General features: G+C 58.1%; 1 protein-coding gene across 1 annotated transcript; it reads right to left on the bottom strand.

Annotated features, from left to right (window-relative positions):
• Positions 1 to 2,326: 2,326 nt before the first annotated feature.
• Positions 2,327 to 14,995, bottom strand: PNPLA3 (patatin like phospholipase domain containing 3). The gene is made up of 7 exons (XM_036298811.1): positions 14,562 to 14,995; positions 10,828 to 11,060; positions 9,678 to 9,743; positions 8,395 to 8,604; positions 4,382 to 4,442; positions 3,264 to 3,479; positions 2,327 to 2,467 (listed from the first exon to the last, which is right to left on the bottom strand). Exons 1-7 carry the CDS (start codon positions 14,809 to 14,811, stop codon positions 2,331 to 2,333), a joined length of 1,173 nt encoding a protein of 390 aa, XP_036154704.1. The 5' UTR covers positions 14,812 to 14,995; the 3' UTR covers positions 2,327 to 2,330.
• Between the last annotated feature and the right edge of the window lie 3,650 nt (positions 14,996 to 18,645).

Below are 18,645 nucleotides of genomic sequence, written 5' to 3'. Positions count from 1 at the left end.
AGACCGTCAGCTGATTTCTCAATAGAAACACTTCAGGCCAGAAGGGACTGGCATGACGTAATACAAAGTAATGAAAAGCAAGGGACCGAATCCAAGACTACTCTAACCAGCAAGGCTATCATTCCAAATTGAAAGTGAAATAAATAGCTTCGCCGACAAAAAAATGGCTAAGATAGTTTATCGCCGCCAAACCAAAACCGCAAGAAAATGCTACAGGGACTGTTGTAAGAAGAAATGGTGGGGCGGGGGGGGGGCGGGGAAATACCAGCATAAAGAATAAGAATGGGAACAGATGAGCACCATCTGTAATAACCTCAAATGTAAACGCTCAGATGCTCCAATCAAACCCATAGGGTGGCTGAATGGGTGGAAAATGTAAACCCATATGTAGGCTGTCTACAAAGTCCCACCTCAGAACAAAAGACTCCAAAGGATGAAAGGAAGGGATGGAAGAATTTTCCATGCCAATGAAATGAAGAAAAAACCTGGGGTAGCAATACTCATATCTGACGAAAAAGACTTCAAAATGCATCACCTAGGGCAAGAGAAACAAAGGAAAAACTAAACAAGAGGGAATATACCAAAATAAAAAGCATCTGCACAGCCAAAGACACCAGCATCAAAATGAAAAGGGAGCCCACTGCATGGGAGAACATATTTGCCACTGATACATCTGCTAAGGGATTTTCCAAAAATGTATAAAATACTCATCTAACTCAACAAGTGGTAGACAAACAGTCCAATTAAAAAATGGGTAGAAGACCTGAATAGACACTTCTCCAAAGAGGACATACAAATGGCCAAGAGACACGTGAAAAAATGCCCAGCGTCACTAATAATCAGAAAAATGAAAATCCAAATGATAATGAGGTACCACCTCACACCTGCCAGGATGGCTACCATCAACAAATCAACAAACGACAAGTGCTGGCGAGGATTTGGAGAAGAGGGAGCCCTCATGTACTGCTGGTGGGAATGCAGACTGGTGCAGCCACTATGGAAAACAGAGCGGAGTTTCCTCAAAAAATTAAAAATGGAACTCCCATTTGACCCAGTGATCCCACGTCTATGAATATACCCTAAGAAGCCAGAAACAGCAATCAGAAAGAATGTATGCTCCCTTACATTCATAGCGGTGTTATTCACAATAGCTAAGATTTGGAAACAGCCCAAGTGCCCATCAGCAGATAAGTCATAAAAAAGCTGTGGAATATTTATACCATGGAATACTACACAGCAGTAAAAAGTACGATCTCATACCCTTTGAACAGCCTAGAGGTGTTACGCTAAGTGAAATAAGCCGGTCAGAGAAAGACAAGTTCCCATGATCTCACTCCTATGTGGAAGCTAATGAATGAAATAAACTGAACTGATGAACAAAAAATATCTAGACATCGAAGCAGGCAACAGACTGACATATTTAGAGGGAAGGGGGAGAGGCTAATCCATTTATGTGCATGTATGCACAGCTCACGGACAGACAAAAGTGGGGGGAGGAGGTGGGAGCAGGGTGGTGGGGGCCACTGGGGGGAAAAGGGGACATCTGTAATACTTTCAACAATAGAGATAAATTTAAATAATAAAATCTATAATAATAAAAGGGTAATATGCTAATTAGACCGCACATCATTCCGGATGTCCTTTCGGAGGAAGCCGGTGCTGGCAGCTGGGGCAAGGACGGCCTACTCTTGCATGAATATTCGTGCATCGGGCCTCTAGTCAAATATACCAGTAAGATGGACACCCTAGGTTAACCCACTAAAAAGGAAGTAAATACCCAAGCCAGCTGGAAGAAAGCTGAGTAAAATGAATGCCCAGGACTCCGGGTGCACACCTGTTTGCCTCAAGTCCCTCCTTCCCCGGGATACAGTCCCCAAATAAAAGGGCGGAACTGCAAGAAGTGACAAGCCTACAACAGCAACGGCAAAGGAGGTGACAGCCCTGACCCGGTAGATCAGTTGGCTGAGAGCATCATCTGGGTGGGACAAGGTAGTGGGTTCAATCACTGGCCAGGGCACACACAGGAATCAACTAATGAATGCATAAATGGGGTGGAACAACAAAATGATCTCTTTCTCTCTCTCTCTCTCTCTCTCTCTCCCCTTCTCTCTGTCTTCCCCTTCCACTCTCTAAAATCAAACAATAAAAAATGAATAAAAAGAAAGGAGGTGGGTTGGGCCAGGCCTCAGCACGAGGCACCTCTCAGGGACAGACCCTATAGACTGTGACCCCTACTGCCCTGCACAGGAGCCAGGCCCAGGCGTGGGGCCTTAGGTGAACTCTCCCTTAACCCTCACTCAACCGCCGAGACACAAAGCCGCCCACACTGCTCACCTCTGGGCCACCGCGAGCGCGGTCTCCACGGGCAGCGTACAGGGCAGCATCACGTAAGACATGACCTTCACCGGTAGGAAGCTGCAGATCTTGCTCCAGCGGCCACCTCGGGGTCTACATGCCTCACTCAGGCCTGAAAGATACCATTGGGGGGAGGGGCGTCCCCCCCAGTGTAACCTCACCCAGGTGCTGCCTGCAATTCCAGTGAAACACACAAATCCTGCTGCCAAAGAATCAGAAGCCGGGCCCATGCCATGGATCAGGGAGTGCGGCCTGAACAGCCCTGGGACAGCCACGGCCCCGGATCAACTGTCCCACTGGCAGCTCTCCCTGGAGGAGGCACCGACCCCCAACCCCACCCGCCTTACGGGCTTTCCCAACACGCCCTCTTCTGCCTGGAGCCCTGGTTTCTGTTTCCCCTTCGTCGTGGCCTCAGGACCCTCAAATCGTAGCAACCTGGGCACCAGCGTCGTGTTTATCTTTGAATTTCTCCCAGTACCCGATTTGCACTCCTGGCCCATCTGGTGTCTGACGACATGATCAAATGCACTACCGTCGTTCAAGGACAAGTTCAAAGCTGAGGGTTCGGGGAAGGGGAGGCAGACAGGCTCCTCCAGAAAGAAGGCGTGGAGACGGGGCCCAGGCAGAGAATGGTGTTCTGGAAGAATGGTGGTCTGGGTGCGCCCAGACCCAGGAACTGGGCGCATGCCCGCTTAACTCCCAACGGGCTCACCGGGAGTGTGGCTTTTTCTGGCCATGCACACGGGGAAGGGAGGCTGAGCAAGGCGCCCGGGTGGGGAGATGGTGCCAGGAGGTGGGGCCTCCTCTCCTCCCCGTGGCAGCATCACCTCCTCCCCAACCCAGAGAGAAGCCCTCTGAGCCTCAGCAACAGAGAGCAGCACCCTGCCGTCCCGCCAGAGGCGTCTCACCCGCAATGAGCTTGGGCGACAGGGTCTCCAGGATGCTCTCGTCCCAGGACCGGAGGCTGACACGCAGGTGGGCCAGCAGCTCGGCCACCTCGGGCCTCCCCTGCCAGGCAGCCGCCCCCGGGGAAGCCTCGGGGCTCGCGGTTTCCCAGGAGAACGGAAGGAACTCGGGCGCTGCCGAGGGCACACTCGGGCTCGGACGGGGCCTGTCACAGATGCCTACGTGGGGCACGGAGACAGGGGGCATGACTCACACACCCACCCACTCATGACAGGAGGCCAGGGGCCACCAGACATCCAGAGGGGCCTTCCCACGCTCCCCTCTGGCCTCCCTCCCTCCTGCTTCAGCAGCCCTCCCTGGCTCCCTACTGCTGCAGTGCAGGCTTCACCATGCGCACGGGGCCCAGCTTGCGCCTCTCCTCTGTCCATCTCTCAGCCACTGCAGTTACACAGGCCTTTTCCCCTCCTATCCATCTCCAAAGTGGAGTCACCTCCTCCTGGAAGCCCTCCTTTCCCCCAGGCCTTGCAGCTCCCTCCTGTGTGGCCCTGTAGCAGCCCACATCCTGTCCCGCCCTCTGCATGTCATCCCTCCACACGTCATCCATCCCCAGAGTGAGCTCCGGGTGGCAGGGCCCCCCGCACTCAGCCACGTGCGTGGCACCTGGAAGGGACACAATGGACACTTCCTGAGTGGGTAACACGTGCAGGTCCTAGTGACCAGACTGACTCCTTGGTCTCGGCCTCAGGCTAATGGACGCGGTCAATACAGGAGCCAACGTGCAGCATCGAAGATAAGCAGCTCCGAACACATCTTACGGTGGGTTCCACGCGAATGTGTCAGGAGCCCGACTCCTCACCGAGTGAGGGCACAGGCCCTGGGGCTTTCCAAGGCTGCTGACCAACAGCGGAGGCCAAGGGCTCATCTGGCCCGGCCAGTGTGGCTCAGTGGACGAGCCTCAACCCATGAACCCGGAGGGCACGGTTCTGTTCCTGGCCAGCGCACTGCCCAAACTGCGGATTCTCCCTCCCTCTCCCTCTCTCTGAAACCAATAAAACCATATATTTTTTTTCTTTTCTTTTTTTAGAGAAAAGGGCTCGTCTGCTCCCCAGCTCATACGTACCTTTTTCTTCCAGGAACCTGCCCGCATCCAAGTACCCTCGCAGGCAAATCTCTCCCAGCACCTGTAAGCCAGGCAAGTAAGTGAACTCCCGGCTGACTCGCTAAGCCTCGTTCATTTAAACTGAAGACTCCTTCAAACTCTGAGCTGCCTCCATGGGCCGGGCATGGCCGGACAAGGGACTGGGCAGGAACGACACCCCTCCATGGGGCCTTTGCTGTCACCCAGCATGACAGGCCTGTCCTGGTCCTTGGGGGACAGTTTCAGCTGCCTCCCCTGCTCTGTGCACAAACCACCCACACCAACCAGCTGGTGCCCGGCCTTGCCTCCAGGGGGAGCCCTTGCGGGCTGCTCACTGTCCTGCCCACTTCCCTGCAGCCTCCTGGGCCCCCAAGCCCCGTTAGGGCCCATGTCCACACACCCCCTTACTGTTGGGGTGGGAAGGCATACTACAGCCACCACAGTGCTGCGTGGTTCGTGACCGTGGCCACGAATAAGATCATGTGGGTAACGCAACACATCCTACCGCCCAGGCTGCACCCATAAACAGTCTCCCCAGGATCTAGGACTGGTCCAGGGCTCCTCTCAGACACCGGCATTCATGGACGCTCTAGTCCCTCACGTAAATGGTGCAGGGTTTGCACACAGGCTACAGCAGGCACCCGACTCCACGTCACTCTGTGGATTCAGGGTAGGGCGCGGCGAGGGGGCAAATTCAAGTTTTGCATTTTGGGACTTTCTGGAATACACACACACACACACACACACACACACGCTTAAGCAACCAAACGACCGGTCGCTATGATGCACACTGACCACCAAGGTGCAGACGCTTAATGCAGGAGCTGCCCCCTGGTGGTCAGTGCACTCCCACAGCAGGAGTGCCCTCAGCTGACCAACCCGTCCCGGCGGCCCACCACACTCCCTCAGTAGTCCTGCAGGTCCAATCTCCGGAGAACGGGCCAGGCACTGACAGACCACTCCGCTGGCAAGATCCCCAACAGCACCACCGGCCTCCTGGAAGTCGGCCTCAGGCGCCATGGCCGCTTCCCCTCCCTAGAAGCTCAGCAAAGATGAAACAATATAAAAGCGGCCACCAGGTGGCTCCCAACAAATGGTATGAACGTCAGCGGGATGGATCCTGATCCCCCGCCGGCAAGCACCACCTCCTGCCTGGAGGGCTGATCACTTCCCAGGCCGCCCCCCCTTGGGTGCAGGGCTCACAGTTAGTGAGCACTGCTGGTCGGTGCGAGCCTCTCCCGATCGTGACTGACAGGGTGTGAGCCTGTGGCAGGTGCAGTAGGGCTAGGATGAGCAGGCGTGGCAGGCAGGAGTGGCAGGCGGTGTTGAACTGCTGGTTTTGGCCCGATCCCCGCAGGCCACCCCGAGGGACCCCACCTTTGCACGAATTTGTGCACTGGGCCTCTAGTCCTATATAATAAAACCCTAATATGCAAATTGACCAAACGGCGGAACGACCGGTCGCGATGACGTGCACTGAACACCAGGGGGCAGACGCTCAATGCACAAGCTGCCCCCTGGTGGTCAGTGTGCTCCCCCTGTGGGCTCATGGCCAGAAGCTGGGCTCACGGCTGGCCAGCACAGCAGTAGTGATGGTAGCCTCTCCTGCCTCCGCTGCTGTTCTAAGGACCCCTCGGGGAATTTCCGACTGCTGGCTTAGGTCCAATGACATCTCCTGAGGGGTCCCAGACTGTGAGTGGGTGAAGGCTGGACTGAGGGCACCCTCCCCGCCCCCACAGTGCACGAATGTATGCACCAGGCCTCTAATATATATATATATATATATATATATATATATATATATATATATATATACACACACACTAGTGTGTGTGTGTGTATCCTATCTAATAAAAGAGAAACATGGTAATTAGCCGTACCTCCGCTACCCTTCCCATTGGCTAATCAGGGCAACATGCAAATTAACTGCCAGCCAAGATGGCGGCCGGCAGCCAGGCAGCTTGAAGCGAACATGAGGCTTGCTTGCTTCAGTGACGGAGGACTCCAACGTTCCCTGCCTGCCGCTGCCAGCCTCTGAGCTTGCAATTTGAAACATTGTTACAAATTTAGAAGCTGAACAAACCCCCAGAAACCTGCTTTCAGCCAGCCGGGATCTCAGAGCTGGAGTTGAAACAGTGTTTCAATTATAGAACCCAAACAAACCAGATACCTGCTTTCAGCAGCAGATGCGTAAGAGCTGGAGCCAAGCCTCAGAGCTAAAGCTGGCCCAGAATAAAAAAAAAAAAAAAAAGGAGCAGTTGGGAGTTTTAGTCACCCGCCAGCCTGAAAACAGCCCTAAGCCCCTCACCCAGACTGGCCAGGCACCCCAGTGAGGACCCCCACCCTTATCCAGGACATCCTTCAGGGCAAACCAGCTGGCACCCACCCGTGCACCAGGCCTCTATCCTATATAATAAAAGGGTAATATGCCTCCCAACACCGGGATCAGCGGAGCCACAAGGCCTCCTGGCACCGGGATCAGCGTGACAGGGGGCAGTGCCCAAACCCCCTGATCGCCCTGCGGCTCTGTGTGTGACAGAGGGCGGGGCCACAACCTCCCTATCCGCCCTGCTCTGTTCATGACAGGGGAAGGCGCCCCAATCCCCAGATCAGCCCTGCTCTGTGCCTGATAGGGGGGAGCTCCCCAAAGCCCTGATGGCCCTGTGGCTCTGTGTGTGACAGGCTGCGGTGCCCCAACCCCCTGATCAGCCCTGCTCTGTGTGTGACAGCGTGCAACGCCCCCCCCCCCCCACGGACCCTGCTCTGTGTGTGATGGGGTAGAGCCATAACCTCCCCATCGGCCCTGCCCTGAGTGTGACAGTGGCGGTGCCCCAACCCTCTGATCGGCCCTGCTCTGTGGGTGATAGGGGTCGGCTCCCCAACCCCCTGATCCGCCCTGCTCTGTGTGTGACAGGGGGCGGTGCCCCAACTCCCCTATTGGCCCTACTCTGTGAGTGACAGGGGGGAGCCCCTCAACCCCCTGATGGGCCCTGCTCTGTGTGTGACAGGGGGGAGCTCCCCAGCCCCCTGATTGGCCCTGCTCTGTGCATGACAGGGGGCAGCGCCCCAACCCCCTGATTGGCCCTGCTCTGTGCATGACAGGGGGTGGTGCATCAACCTCCCCATCGACCCTGCCTTGAGTGTGACAGGGGGCGGTGCCCCAACCCCCAAATCAGCCCTACCCTGAGCGTGACTGAGGGTGGCATTGCAACCTCCGGATCCGCCCTGCTCTGTGCATGACAGGGGGCGGCGCCCCAGCTCCCCAATTGGCCCTGCTCTTAGCCTGACCAGGGGCTGCACCTAGGGATTGGGCCTGCCCTCTGCCACCCGGGAGCAGGACTAAGCCAGCAGGTCGTTATCTCCTGAGGGGTCCCAGACTGCGAGAGGGCACAGGCCGGGCTGAGGGACCCCCCTCCCCCCCCGAGTGCACAAATTTTTGTGCACCAGGCCTCTAGTATATATATATATATTTAAATCCTCACCCAAGGATATTATTCCATTGAATTTCAGAGAGTGGAAGAGAGAGGGCAGAGAGAAACACATCGATTAGTTTCTGCCTGCACAAGCACGGCCAGATCCAGGCTGGGGAGGAGCCTGCAACCGAGGTATGTGCCCTTGACCTGAATTGAACCCAGGACCCTTTGGTCCACAGGTCAATCAATGCTCTATCCACTGAGCCAAACCAACTAGGGCTAGAATATTTTTGATGTGTGGTTGGTTGAATCCACAGGTGGGAAACCTGTGGAGCAGGAAGGTCGACTGCACTAGAACCACAGTCCTGAGGGGCAGCAGAGTTTAATGTCCCCAGGTGATTCGGGGACACCTCCTCCTGGAAGCCCTCCTGGGGCACCACTGACCTTCAGGGACAAGTGACTCTTCTCCGGTCCCTATTCATTGAGGGGTCAGCTTTGGTTGGTTTGCGTAGAGACACTGCTGGGTCCCCAAGCAAACAAGAGCACGGAGCTGCAGCCCCCAGAACAAACAGCCCCACTCACCTTCACATCCGGGGGGAACAGGACTTGGTTGATCAGGTGGACGTTTTCCAAGCAGAAGCGGAGACTGAGACTGCACACGTCTATATGCAGGAAGTTCGTGGACTTGACCTTAGGACAGATGTCATGCTCCCCAAGGAACGGGGACACAGTGATGGTCATCTTGTCATCAAAGCAGGATCTAATGTCAGTAAACCCTCCATCCACGTACCGCTGTGAGGGAGAGAGAAACACGTCCGGTCAGAGGCTCTGGCAGGGTCCGCGGTGCTCAGATTATGGGCAGAGGCTATGGGGGAGGACGGGCTTGGGGAGCCTCTGTCAACACCTGCGGCTGGGCAGGCGGGGCCGGTACAATGTGGAGAGTCTGCACCTGTCAAACCAGTGTCCCCTATTGTGACATCCTCAACTGTCCGCAGACAGGACAGATGTCCGGGTGGGGGGAGGGGGGCAGGCAATCATCTCAGTGGGTGACGGCTGCCCAGGAAGGAGCTGCCCTGGTGCTGCACAGCCCAGCACGCAGCCCAGAGCCCGCAGAGCACACGCTCCACTCGGACTCTGCCGGACAGGGCTCGCCATCAGCCGCATGTGCCTACAGCGAGTGTTTGCCGATGGAACTGAACCGTAGCTCTGTCAGCAGCTCTGCCCCAAGCCATGGGCTGGAAGGACAGTCAGTCAGTCCCAGAGGGAACTGAATCGCTCCACCCTGAGAGCGAAGCTCGGCTTAAGGGAGTGGCTGAGTCTTAGGCCCCCGGGCACCTGTCCCCGGTGCGCAGGGGAAGATGAAGTGACCCTGCCCTGGCCGGTGTGTGTCGGTGGTTAGAGTGTCAGCCCGAGCACCACAGGTCTCGGGCTCCATTCCTGGTCATCGGCACCTACCGGGGCTGCATGATAGATCCCCGGCCTCGCTCTGAGTGCTGGATGCACCCAATTGATGTGTCTCTCTCACAACGATGTTTCTCCATCTATCTATCGATATCTATCTAACCATCCATCCATCCATCCATCCATCCAGCTATCTCTCCCCTCCCTCATCCCTTCCGCTCTAACAATCAATGGAAAAAATACCTTCTGCTGAGGCTTAACAACAAAAATGCAGTGAAGCAGCCTGTCTAGCAGAAAGCCAGGTAGTGGGTTCTTGGGGAAGGTGGTTGGGCTGGGGGTGGGTGGGAATGGAGGGGCAGCGATGGAATCTCTGGTTCAAGGCTGAGAGACACAGGGCTCTGCTTTTGGGGACCTAGGATGCCTGCACCCAGCACCCTGCGAACACAGTTTAAGAGCAGACTTACCACGCCTCTGAAGGTCGGAGGGATTAAGCCAAAGAAGAAAGGGATGAAGGAGGAACAGATCAAGGCCTGTGAAGACAAAAGGGAGTGAAACCACAGGCAAAGCAGTAGGCCCTTCATTCCCCTGGGCCTCCCTGAGCCTTCTCTCTGTGAGTGAGAAGAGCAGCTGGTCTGAAAGTGCTCTTTGCACAGAGTAGGCACTTTAATTAATGGGTTGAATGAATTTGAACCAACCACACAATAGCATTTCAGCCCCAAGCATAAGCGCCTTATCACCACAGTCTGTGGACATCAACTTCCTGTCCCTGCTGCCCACGAGAGTCCCAATGGCCAGAGCAGACAGGACGTGGAGCTGTGGACACGATGACTGACTGGGAAGGACTGGATCAGACTCAAGCTGCTTGACCCCGGCCCGGGACTCTGAGGCAGCAGCTTGGGGGAGGGGCCTCAGACTGCAAGTCTCACAGGCTCCCAGGTGATGCCCACACGGGTCCAGGGACCACAATGGAGTAGCGCCGGCTGGAGAGCATTAAGCAGCACACAACACTGACTCACAGAGAGAAAGGACTCCTGTGGGAGGGACAGGTGCTGGCTGAAGAGAAGAAACTTCCAGAAACAAGGTTCAATGACAGATGGTTGGGGCTGCTGAGATGCAGCTGGCTCTATGGGCCAGGCCGCTCTGCTCTGCAGACCTGTGTGAAGTGAAGTGAAGTGTCTATTGATCCCCCATGAAGGCATCGGGCAAATGCACTGGATTGTGACCTTGCAAACAACGTCCTCTGGGCTGGGCCCCGAGGAAGAGGCTCCGCCTCTCGCTGCTTCCCTCAAGCTGTTCTCCTGCAGGAACACGCATCCCATGCAGGAGGGACACCGAGGGACAGGGCCCTGAGGAGGTGGACAAAGCCAAGCCTGCAGGATGCGGAGCCATCCTTTACACGGAAACTGTGCTGGGAGCCCAGGGTTTCCCAGGCTGTGGCCCAGACCATGGGGGGCACGGCGTGTACGTCACAGGGTGCGGGCAGCAGACAGCGTCCCGGCCGGCCAGGTGCTTGTCCGTGTAAGAAAGGGGGCAGGTGGCCTGCGCCAGCCTCTCCATGTGACTCCAGAATGAAACTGCCCCTCACTGCCAGCACCAGACAGGCCCACCGCTTACGTCCACAACGTCGTCTTTGGACTGAAACTCGGACACCAGGACGTTTTCCCAGTCGGACACTCTGGTCAGCGAGATGCACATTTTGCCAGAGATGAGCTGGTGGACGTTGTCCGGGAGGTGTCTGTGGAGGGCTTCTCGGAGGGACCTGACTATGTTGAAGGACGGATGGAGGATGCTCATGGTCCGGCTTCTGGCAGACTCGACAAGGTCTGTGAGGAACTTCAGAGTAATGTCTGTGGGGAGACAAGCCCACAGGGGGATGGATGTGCCGCCTGGGAGAGGGGCGACTGTGGCAAGACCAGAAACCGGGCGGAGGGAGCTGTGTTCTCACGTGGCTGCAGAGCCCTTACAATGGGGATCGTCCAAACTGAGATGTAGTTAGAGGATCTCAAAACTTAATGCAAAACAGAATGTAAAATATCTCAACACACCCTTATACTGACTAAATGGGAGCAGGGGACTGTTTGGTGATATTGGGATGAATAAGACTAACTTCACTGTGTCTTACTTTTTGCTTCCTGTCTCTGGGAAACGTAAAATGACCGACAGCGCGGCCTGCACTGTTCCTGTTGCACAGCGCGCTCCCGGCCTGGCCTTGGGAAAGGCCTCCAGAGGCCCAGGTGCGCTCTCCTCGCCCCTCTCCCCTCAGAGCCAGAGCCAGGGAGGCCTGACTCCAGGGGGCAGAAGGCACCAGGCCAGCACCAGGGCAGGAAGCCTGTCTGCACCTCGAACCTGCCTCCCCCTCCCACTTGCCTCCACCTCTCACCTGCCTCCACCTCCCACCTGCCTCCCCTCTCACCTGCCTCCCCTCCCACCTGCCTCCACCTCCCACCTGCATCCCCCTCCCACCTGCCTCCCCTCTCACCTGCCTCCACCTTCCACCTGCCTCCCCTCTCACCTGCCTCCACCTCCCACCTGCCTCCACCTCCCACCTGCCTCCACCTCTCACCTGCCTCACCCTGTGCTGCGGGAACAGCCCCAGGCTCGGCCTTTCCCCTGCTATAGGAACCCCTGCACTGCTCTGCACCTCATTGGGGTCCTGGGGTCACAGCCCCAGTTAAATGTTCAACCGCGTGGGTGGCTTCAGGTCACCTTGGGGACAAGGACTGGCTGTAGCACTGCTATAGCCCGGGGGGTGGGGGGTGAGGGGGGTGGACTGGCTGCCCTGGAGGTCACATCCTGCCCTTTGCTCCCCTCCCCCTGCAGGGAGAAGGCAGCCAGGGTGGCCCCCTAACCCCACCTCCCACTCAGCCCAGGTCCCTCCAATGGCAGGAGGTCCCTCCAATGGCAGGGCTGCCCTCCTGGCAGGAGACTCCTGTCCCCAGAGCAGAGGCAGCCCCGCTGGCTGCGTCCCCCCCCAGCAGCCCTGGGTGCAGCCAAGAGGAAGTCCCTGAGGAGCCCAGGGAAAGGAGCTGATGAGGGGCATCCTCTTCCTTCTGGGCCTTTGGGTGCCAACAGCTCCACACTGCCCCTTGCTCCCAGCTCTGCCCCCTGATGGGGAACCCCAAGCCGAGGAGGCTGCACCCAGTTCTTTAGGCCAACTGGACACCAGCCCACACCCCTCCCTCCCACTGGCTTCCACAAGCACAGACGTTAATCCCGACAAAACTTAAAGGGCTGTCATTTCCTGCGGCCCTGAGTGGGTCGGAGGGTGAGCATGGTACGGGGTGTCCAGGGGCCACTCCAGCTCCGAGGAAGGGCCTGAAACACTGGGAAGGAGAGGAGATAGCTCTCCTACCCTCCTGCACACACCCTACCCATCATGGCCCCCCAACCTCCTCCAAGCCTGATCAGCTGGTCTCCAGGAGCCCTGGCCCTCTTTCTGCCTGAGATGTCTGCACCTGCCGGGGTCCAACCCCAGCAGGTCCAGGGGTCCCCAAAGGTGTGGACGGAGTTGGCGAAGAAGGAATGACACGGAGATAGCGTTCAGTGGATCAGCAGCCTAGGCAGGATCTCCAGCCAGGATCTCTAGCCAAGTTCTGGTCTGGATCTCCAGAGAGGTTTTGCTTTGGATCTCCTGCCAGGTTCGGTAGCCAGTTGTCTTGCTAGGTTCTCCAGGTTCTCCAGCCAGGTTCAGTAGCCATGTTCCCTCGCTAGGTTCTGTCTCTAGGTTCTGAGGCCAGTTTCTGTCCAGGATCTTTTGCCATGTTCTCTCCAGCGAAGTACCTCTGTCTCTAGAGAACGTTCTGTGTAGGTTCTGTGCCTAGGCTCTGTCTCTCTAGTTCTGTATCCTAAGTTCTGTCTTGCTGTCTTATTACATCTGTATTTATACCAGTTGATTCAATCCTATCAATCTCTATTACAAAGGTTAGGGCGTTTCTTATCTCCATTCCAGGGAGTAAAGATTATGTAGCTTAAGCATGATTGTTCGTAGTTAAAGTGATTAATTACCTGCCTGCTTTTCTGAGGAAGGAAAGGTAAATGTAAAGGCATGGGAGGAGGTAGGCCCAAGGAACCTTATCCTTAACCCCACTGCAGCCTTTCCACCCCGGGGAAAGTGCAGGATTGGCAAGCTCTCCCTGGGGTGATAGATCAGGACTCAGGTAATAGCGGAAAGCACCAATCCTACTCTTAAAATGGATATAAGAGAGCATTTCAGGTTTTTCTTTTTAATGCCTGCTTTTTAAAAAATAAAAAAGGGGGAATTTGCCGGGAGCTGGTCCATGCTTGCTGTTTCAAGGGACCTGGCATATATGGCATACTGTTCTTAATATGTTTGCTCACCTTCTTGGCACTATGTGTTTTAACCAAGGTCTCTGAGAAAGGTTGTTTCCCCAGGTAGGGATTTTCCCCTGAAGTTAGGGAGGGAATAAAACCTCTTAACTAAGTGCCAGGTGGGTAATTAATCACTTTAACTATGAACAATCATGCTTAAGCTACATAATCTTTACTCCCTGGAATGGAGATAAGAAACACCCTAACCTTTGTAATAGAAATTGACAGGATTAAAATCAACTGGTATAAATACGGATGTAACAAAACAATAAACGGCAGAACTTCGCTGGAGATCCAGACCAGAACTTGGCTGGAGATCCTGGCTGGAGATCCTGGCTAGGCTGCTGATCAACTGAACACTGTCTCCGTGTCCTTCCTTCTTCGCCGACTCCGTCTACACCTTTGGGGACCCCTGGACCTGCTGGGGTTGGACTCCGGCATGCACCCAGGAGGGCTGGGCTGCACCAGTGGTGCCAGGAGCAGGGAGGAGCTGTGGGGCTGTCTCCAGTCTCTTAAGTCCCCGAAGGGAAGAAGGTGCCCACCCAGGACACAGGCCACAGCCCTCATCCGTGTCGGTGGGACCCAGGGAGAATCAACTCTTCCTGTTGGCAGCTCAGCTGGCCCAGAGCCTCCCCAGGGGACCTCAAGGATCAGCTCCACCTCCAGCCTCCTCCGACAAGCTCCCTTCCGCCTGCAGCTCTAGGTGGTGGGGAATGGGGGCTTCCTTCAAGCCCCGGCTCCAGAAGGGGGTGGGGTGAGGAGATGCTCGGGATTCCCACGCCCAGAGGAGCCGCTCCCAAGGCGCCCCCTCCCAGACTGGGCGACAGAGCCCACGCGCACAAGGCGAGAGGACGCAGTGGAGGGTGGGGCATCTGTCTGCAGGGTCCCCCGGATGCACCTGCAGTTTCCGTGTCCAAACTCGGATCCACCGGGCACCCCGCAACCTTAGGAGTCGCCCGCAGCCCAGGCCTGGGGGCGCCCCCTCCTGGCAAGGAGCCCGGGGGCGGCCCTGGACGTACCAAGAGGGACACCTGCGAGGAAGGTGACGCCGTGCAGCGCCCCAGCAGAGGCACCGAAGAACATGCGCGCGTCGCGGAGGAGGTGCGGGGCGCGCTCGCTCAGGCAGCGGGTCGCCCCGAGGTGGTAGAAGACCAGGAAGCCGCAGCCCACGAAGGACACGCTCCAGCCACGCTCGGGGTCGCACAGAGCGGCGGCGGGCCGGGGTCCGGGAGGCGGGGTCTGAGGTCCACGGTCTGCACTTCCTGGCATCTTAACCCAGTGCCCACTGGTGCGCTCTGCGCGGCCTGGCAGCTGCTCCCCAGGTGTTCCCTGCGTGACGTCAGCGCCTCTGGGCCCGCCCCTTCGCCCAGCAAATGCTCTTCGGGCGGGTGGGCCAATCAGGGGCTCGTCGCCCACTCCTTGCTCCTTCACCTCGCGGGCTGGAGGCGCTGTGGGGCGGGGCCTAGGAGGAGCGGACGGGCTGTGGGGCGGGGCCTATCCGGGTAGACGGGCTGGGGGGCGGGGCCCGGGAGGAGCAGATGGGCTGTGGGGCGGGGCCTGGGAGGGGCAGATGGGCTGTGGGGCGGGGCCTGGGAGGGGCAGACGGGCTGCGGTGCGGGGCCAGGAGGGGCAGATGGGCTGTGGTGCGGGGCTTAGGAGGGGCAGAGGGGCTGTGGGGCGGGGCCTGGGAGGGGCAGAAGGGCTCTGGGGCGGGGCCTGGGAGAAGCGGACGGGCTGTGGGGCGGGGCCTGGGAGGGGCAGAGGGGCTGTGGGGCGGGGCCTGGGAGAAGCGGACGGGCTGTGGGGCGGGGCCTGGGAGGGGCCCACCTGTGCCTGAGGGAGGGTGGGGAAGCTCTCCCTTCTCCAAATGACAGGTTGTCCTGGAAAGAGACGCGCCCCCTGCAGTTCCTCTTCATCCCTGAGTCAGGGAGGAAGCAGCAGTGGCCACTGAGGTCTTTAGTTTCTTCCCGACACGTGGTCGTTCCCCTGTTCACAGGCCTTAGGCGGCACCGGCATCCACACGACACGCGTGTGATGGCTTTGCTCTGTTCCCTGCAGTCTGTGCGTGTGAGGTCTCAGTGCCTGGCAAGTGGTGGCGATTCTCTTTTCAGGACAGTGACGCCAAGTTTCCATTTCAAAGTTTCGCTTCTAAGTGAAGAGGGTGAGTGACAGGTGTTGGGAGCAGTGGAGGAACGTAGGGCCGAGACGCGTCCTGCTGCCCCTGGGAAGTGGCTCAGCTGCCCGTAGAGACGTGTGTCCCGGCTGCACGGAGCGCCTCCAGGTGCAGGGAGGTGGGGCGGAGGCCCCGCGTGGCTGAGCCGGCAATCAGCCTCCGGGGCCTCCCTCCCCCAGCCGAGACGCCCCGCCCTCTCCGCCAAGCCAGCGCGCGCAGAACACCGGCTTAGAATCAGGCCTCCCCCTCTGCGCCTGTGTCCGCATCTGCACAATGAGCCCTGGAGTTGCTGCCGGGACTCAGCACGTCCCCTGGGCAGCGCCTGGGCACGGGGCTGGGCGTCATCGCCCCAGGCTGTGGGGTCGGCGCTCCCCTCACCCACCGCCGATACCGGTCACGTGGTGCCTTTTCCAACACCAGGTCCGGAGCTGCGGCCTCAGCTGCCTCTTGTTTACCGCTCCCTCCTGTGTCAGCCGGTCCCTTAGCTCACATGTCTGCGCTTTAATTTCTGACTCTGCTGTTTGGAGTGGCCCCCAAGTAAGTGTGCTGGGCTGTGGGCAGTTCCCAAGTGCACGGGCTGCAACGTGCCTCGGGGACATACAGGTGTTGGTTGAGCTTCATTCAGACACAACTTACACTGCTGGGGCTGTACGTTCCATGCGAATGAATCATCAATAGCTACCAAAGAAGCTGTCTTTAAACTGAAACCACATGCAAGTTTATGTGGTGGCGGGTTGACCGAACTGTGACATCCCGAAGCTTGCAGGACCCCAACCCTGTGTTTCCCCAAGGGGTGCCCACTCACAACTCATAATGAAGCGAAAGCGGCGACTTCCAGAACCGCCCACGAGACTCCGGACCTTCTCAGAGGGCAGCAGGCGGTGCGTGGACTGGGGCTGGTTCCCAGGGTGGGACGTGCATGCAGACAGGCGCCCGCTCGGACTGTGCTGGCTCAGCGCGGACCCTGGGGCTCCGGGGCCCACTCACCGCCTCCCTGCAGTCCCGCAAAATGAGGGCAGGCACCCTTCCCCCAGTTACCAAACCCCATGCCTGTGGGAGGCCTGGGCTTCTCAGTCACCTGCCAGGTCCTCCCTCAGTGCCCCAGGCTGGCTTCTGACCTCCCACAGCCACGCACCTGGCCCAGCCTTCCCCACCCCAGGGACAGCCTCACCTCCCCCCTGCAGCCCCCACCCTCAGCCCAGCCTCCCAGCCCCGGCTGTAATTCACAAAAGTTTACCATGTCAGCCTTTTAAAAAATTTAATCCTTACCTGAGGATATCATTTTCCATGGATTTTTTTTAGAGAAAGTGGATGGGGGCGGGGAAGAGACAGAGAGAGAAACATCAATGTGAGAGAAACACATCCATTGGTTGCCTCCCACATGGGCCCCAACTGGAGCCAGGGGTGGAGCCTGCAACCCAGTTATGTGCCTTTGACCAGAATCGGACCAGCAGCCCTTCAGTCTGCCGCTCTAACCACTGTGCTAAATCGGCTAGGGCTGTCCTACCTATTTTTAAAGGCACAGTTCAGTGGCCTTAAGTGCGTTCCCAAGGTGTGCACACATCATTGCAAATTTGCAAATTGGTTTCATCTTGCAGAACAGAAACTCTACTGCCATGAAACACTGAGTCCTCTCCCGCCTGCCCAGCCCCCGCGGCCAGCATTTACTTTCTGTCTGTGAATTCCTCGCCTGCAGGGTCCACAGAGAAGTGGAGTCACTGGGATGTGTCCTCCTGGGACTGGCTGGGTCCAGAACCAGGTCAGCGCCCAGCTGTGTGAAGGGAGAACACAGGTGCGCCTGATGGGGAAGGGGTGGGCGGAGGTGGGGTGGGGGTGCGCATGTGGGTGGGGGCGCGGCTCTGAGTCATCACACTCAGAAGGCCTCCCCATCTCAGAGCTTTCACATGCAGACCTACCTGGATGGCTCCCAGGTCCCCGGGGCACCTGTTACACCAGGCTGCTCAGTGGGCATTAACAGGGTCACCCCCAGGCTGTCTTGGTGACACGGGGAAGAGTTGGTCCCCTTTGTCCTTGCGAGACTGAGCCAGTGTTTGGGGCTCAGCATGATTCTGGTGCCCCATCACCCTGTCCTGGCTTGGCCCTAACCAGCGAGGCGACTCCAGCAAGACACTTGGCAGCTCTGGGCTCCAGTCCCTTCAGCTGGGAGATGGCCCGGCTTCACGGGACTGGGAGGGCGGCTGGGAAGCCCTGTGCTCGGTGCCCGGCCTGGAAAGGCCCCTGACACGCACTTGCCACCCTCGCCTCCTCCCAGGGACCATGAGGAGTTGGGAGCTGAGGGAGCCCTGGGGGCACCCCCCCTCCTGGCCTCTCTGTCTGGGTCTGGGCCTCTCTCTGCCCTGAACACACCAGCAGCTCTGCTGGCCGCGCGTCCGTGTGTCCAGAGCAGCTCCGGGTCCAGGTGTCTCGTGGCAAAGCCTCAGAGCCGGTGGCCTGAGGGCTTCGATCAGTGTCTGTGGGCGGCTTCTCCTCGGCTCCTCAGAGTGGGACCTGGTCTGCGGTCTGCCCCCTGCCCCCTGCCCGCCTCCCCTGGAGCTGGGCCCACAGGCGGCCTCCCCGCCCCAGGCTGCCTGTTTCTGTCCACCTCCTGGGACAGCGTGTTCCTGGCACAAGCACCTCCTGTGCACCGGGCTCCATGCTGGGCCTGGGCCGTGGGGAGGGGCCGCCCGGCCACGCCAGCCTGCGCTGCAGGTGGACAGGACGCTGCGCACCCACAGGACACGCACTTCCTAGTGCCTGCTGTGCCCCACACACTGCTCCCCCTTTTCCACAGTGACCGGAGCCCCAGCAGCTCATGGCCACTCTGCCTTTTGTCCATCGACGGATGGACAGCCATCCACAGGGCGCCCAGGGCCTGTGTGTGTGCTAAGTCGGACCTCATTCTTACAAAGGCTGCAGGTCAATTTCCCGAC

This window comes from Myotis myotis, unplaced genomic scaffold, assembly GCF_014108235.1.
Source record: "Myotis myotis isolate mMyoMyo1 unplaced genomic scaffold, mMyoMyo1.p scaffold_m19_p_3, whole genome shotgun sequence".
Taxonomy (NCBI): domain Eukaryota; kingdom Metazoa; phylum Chordata; class Mammalia; order Chiroptera; family Vespertilionidae; genus Myotis; species Myotis myotis.
Note: the sequence above shows the minus strand (reverse complement) of the source record. Positions and strands in the feature narration are given on the sequence as shown.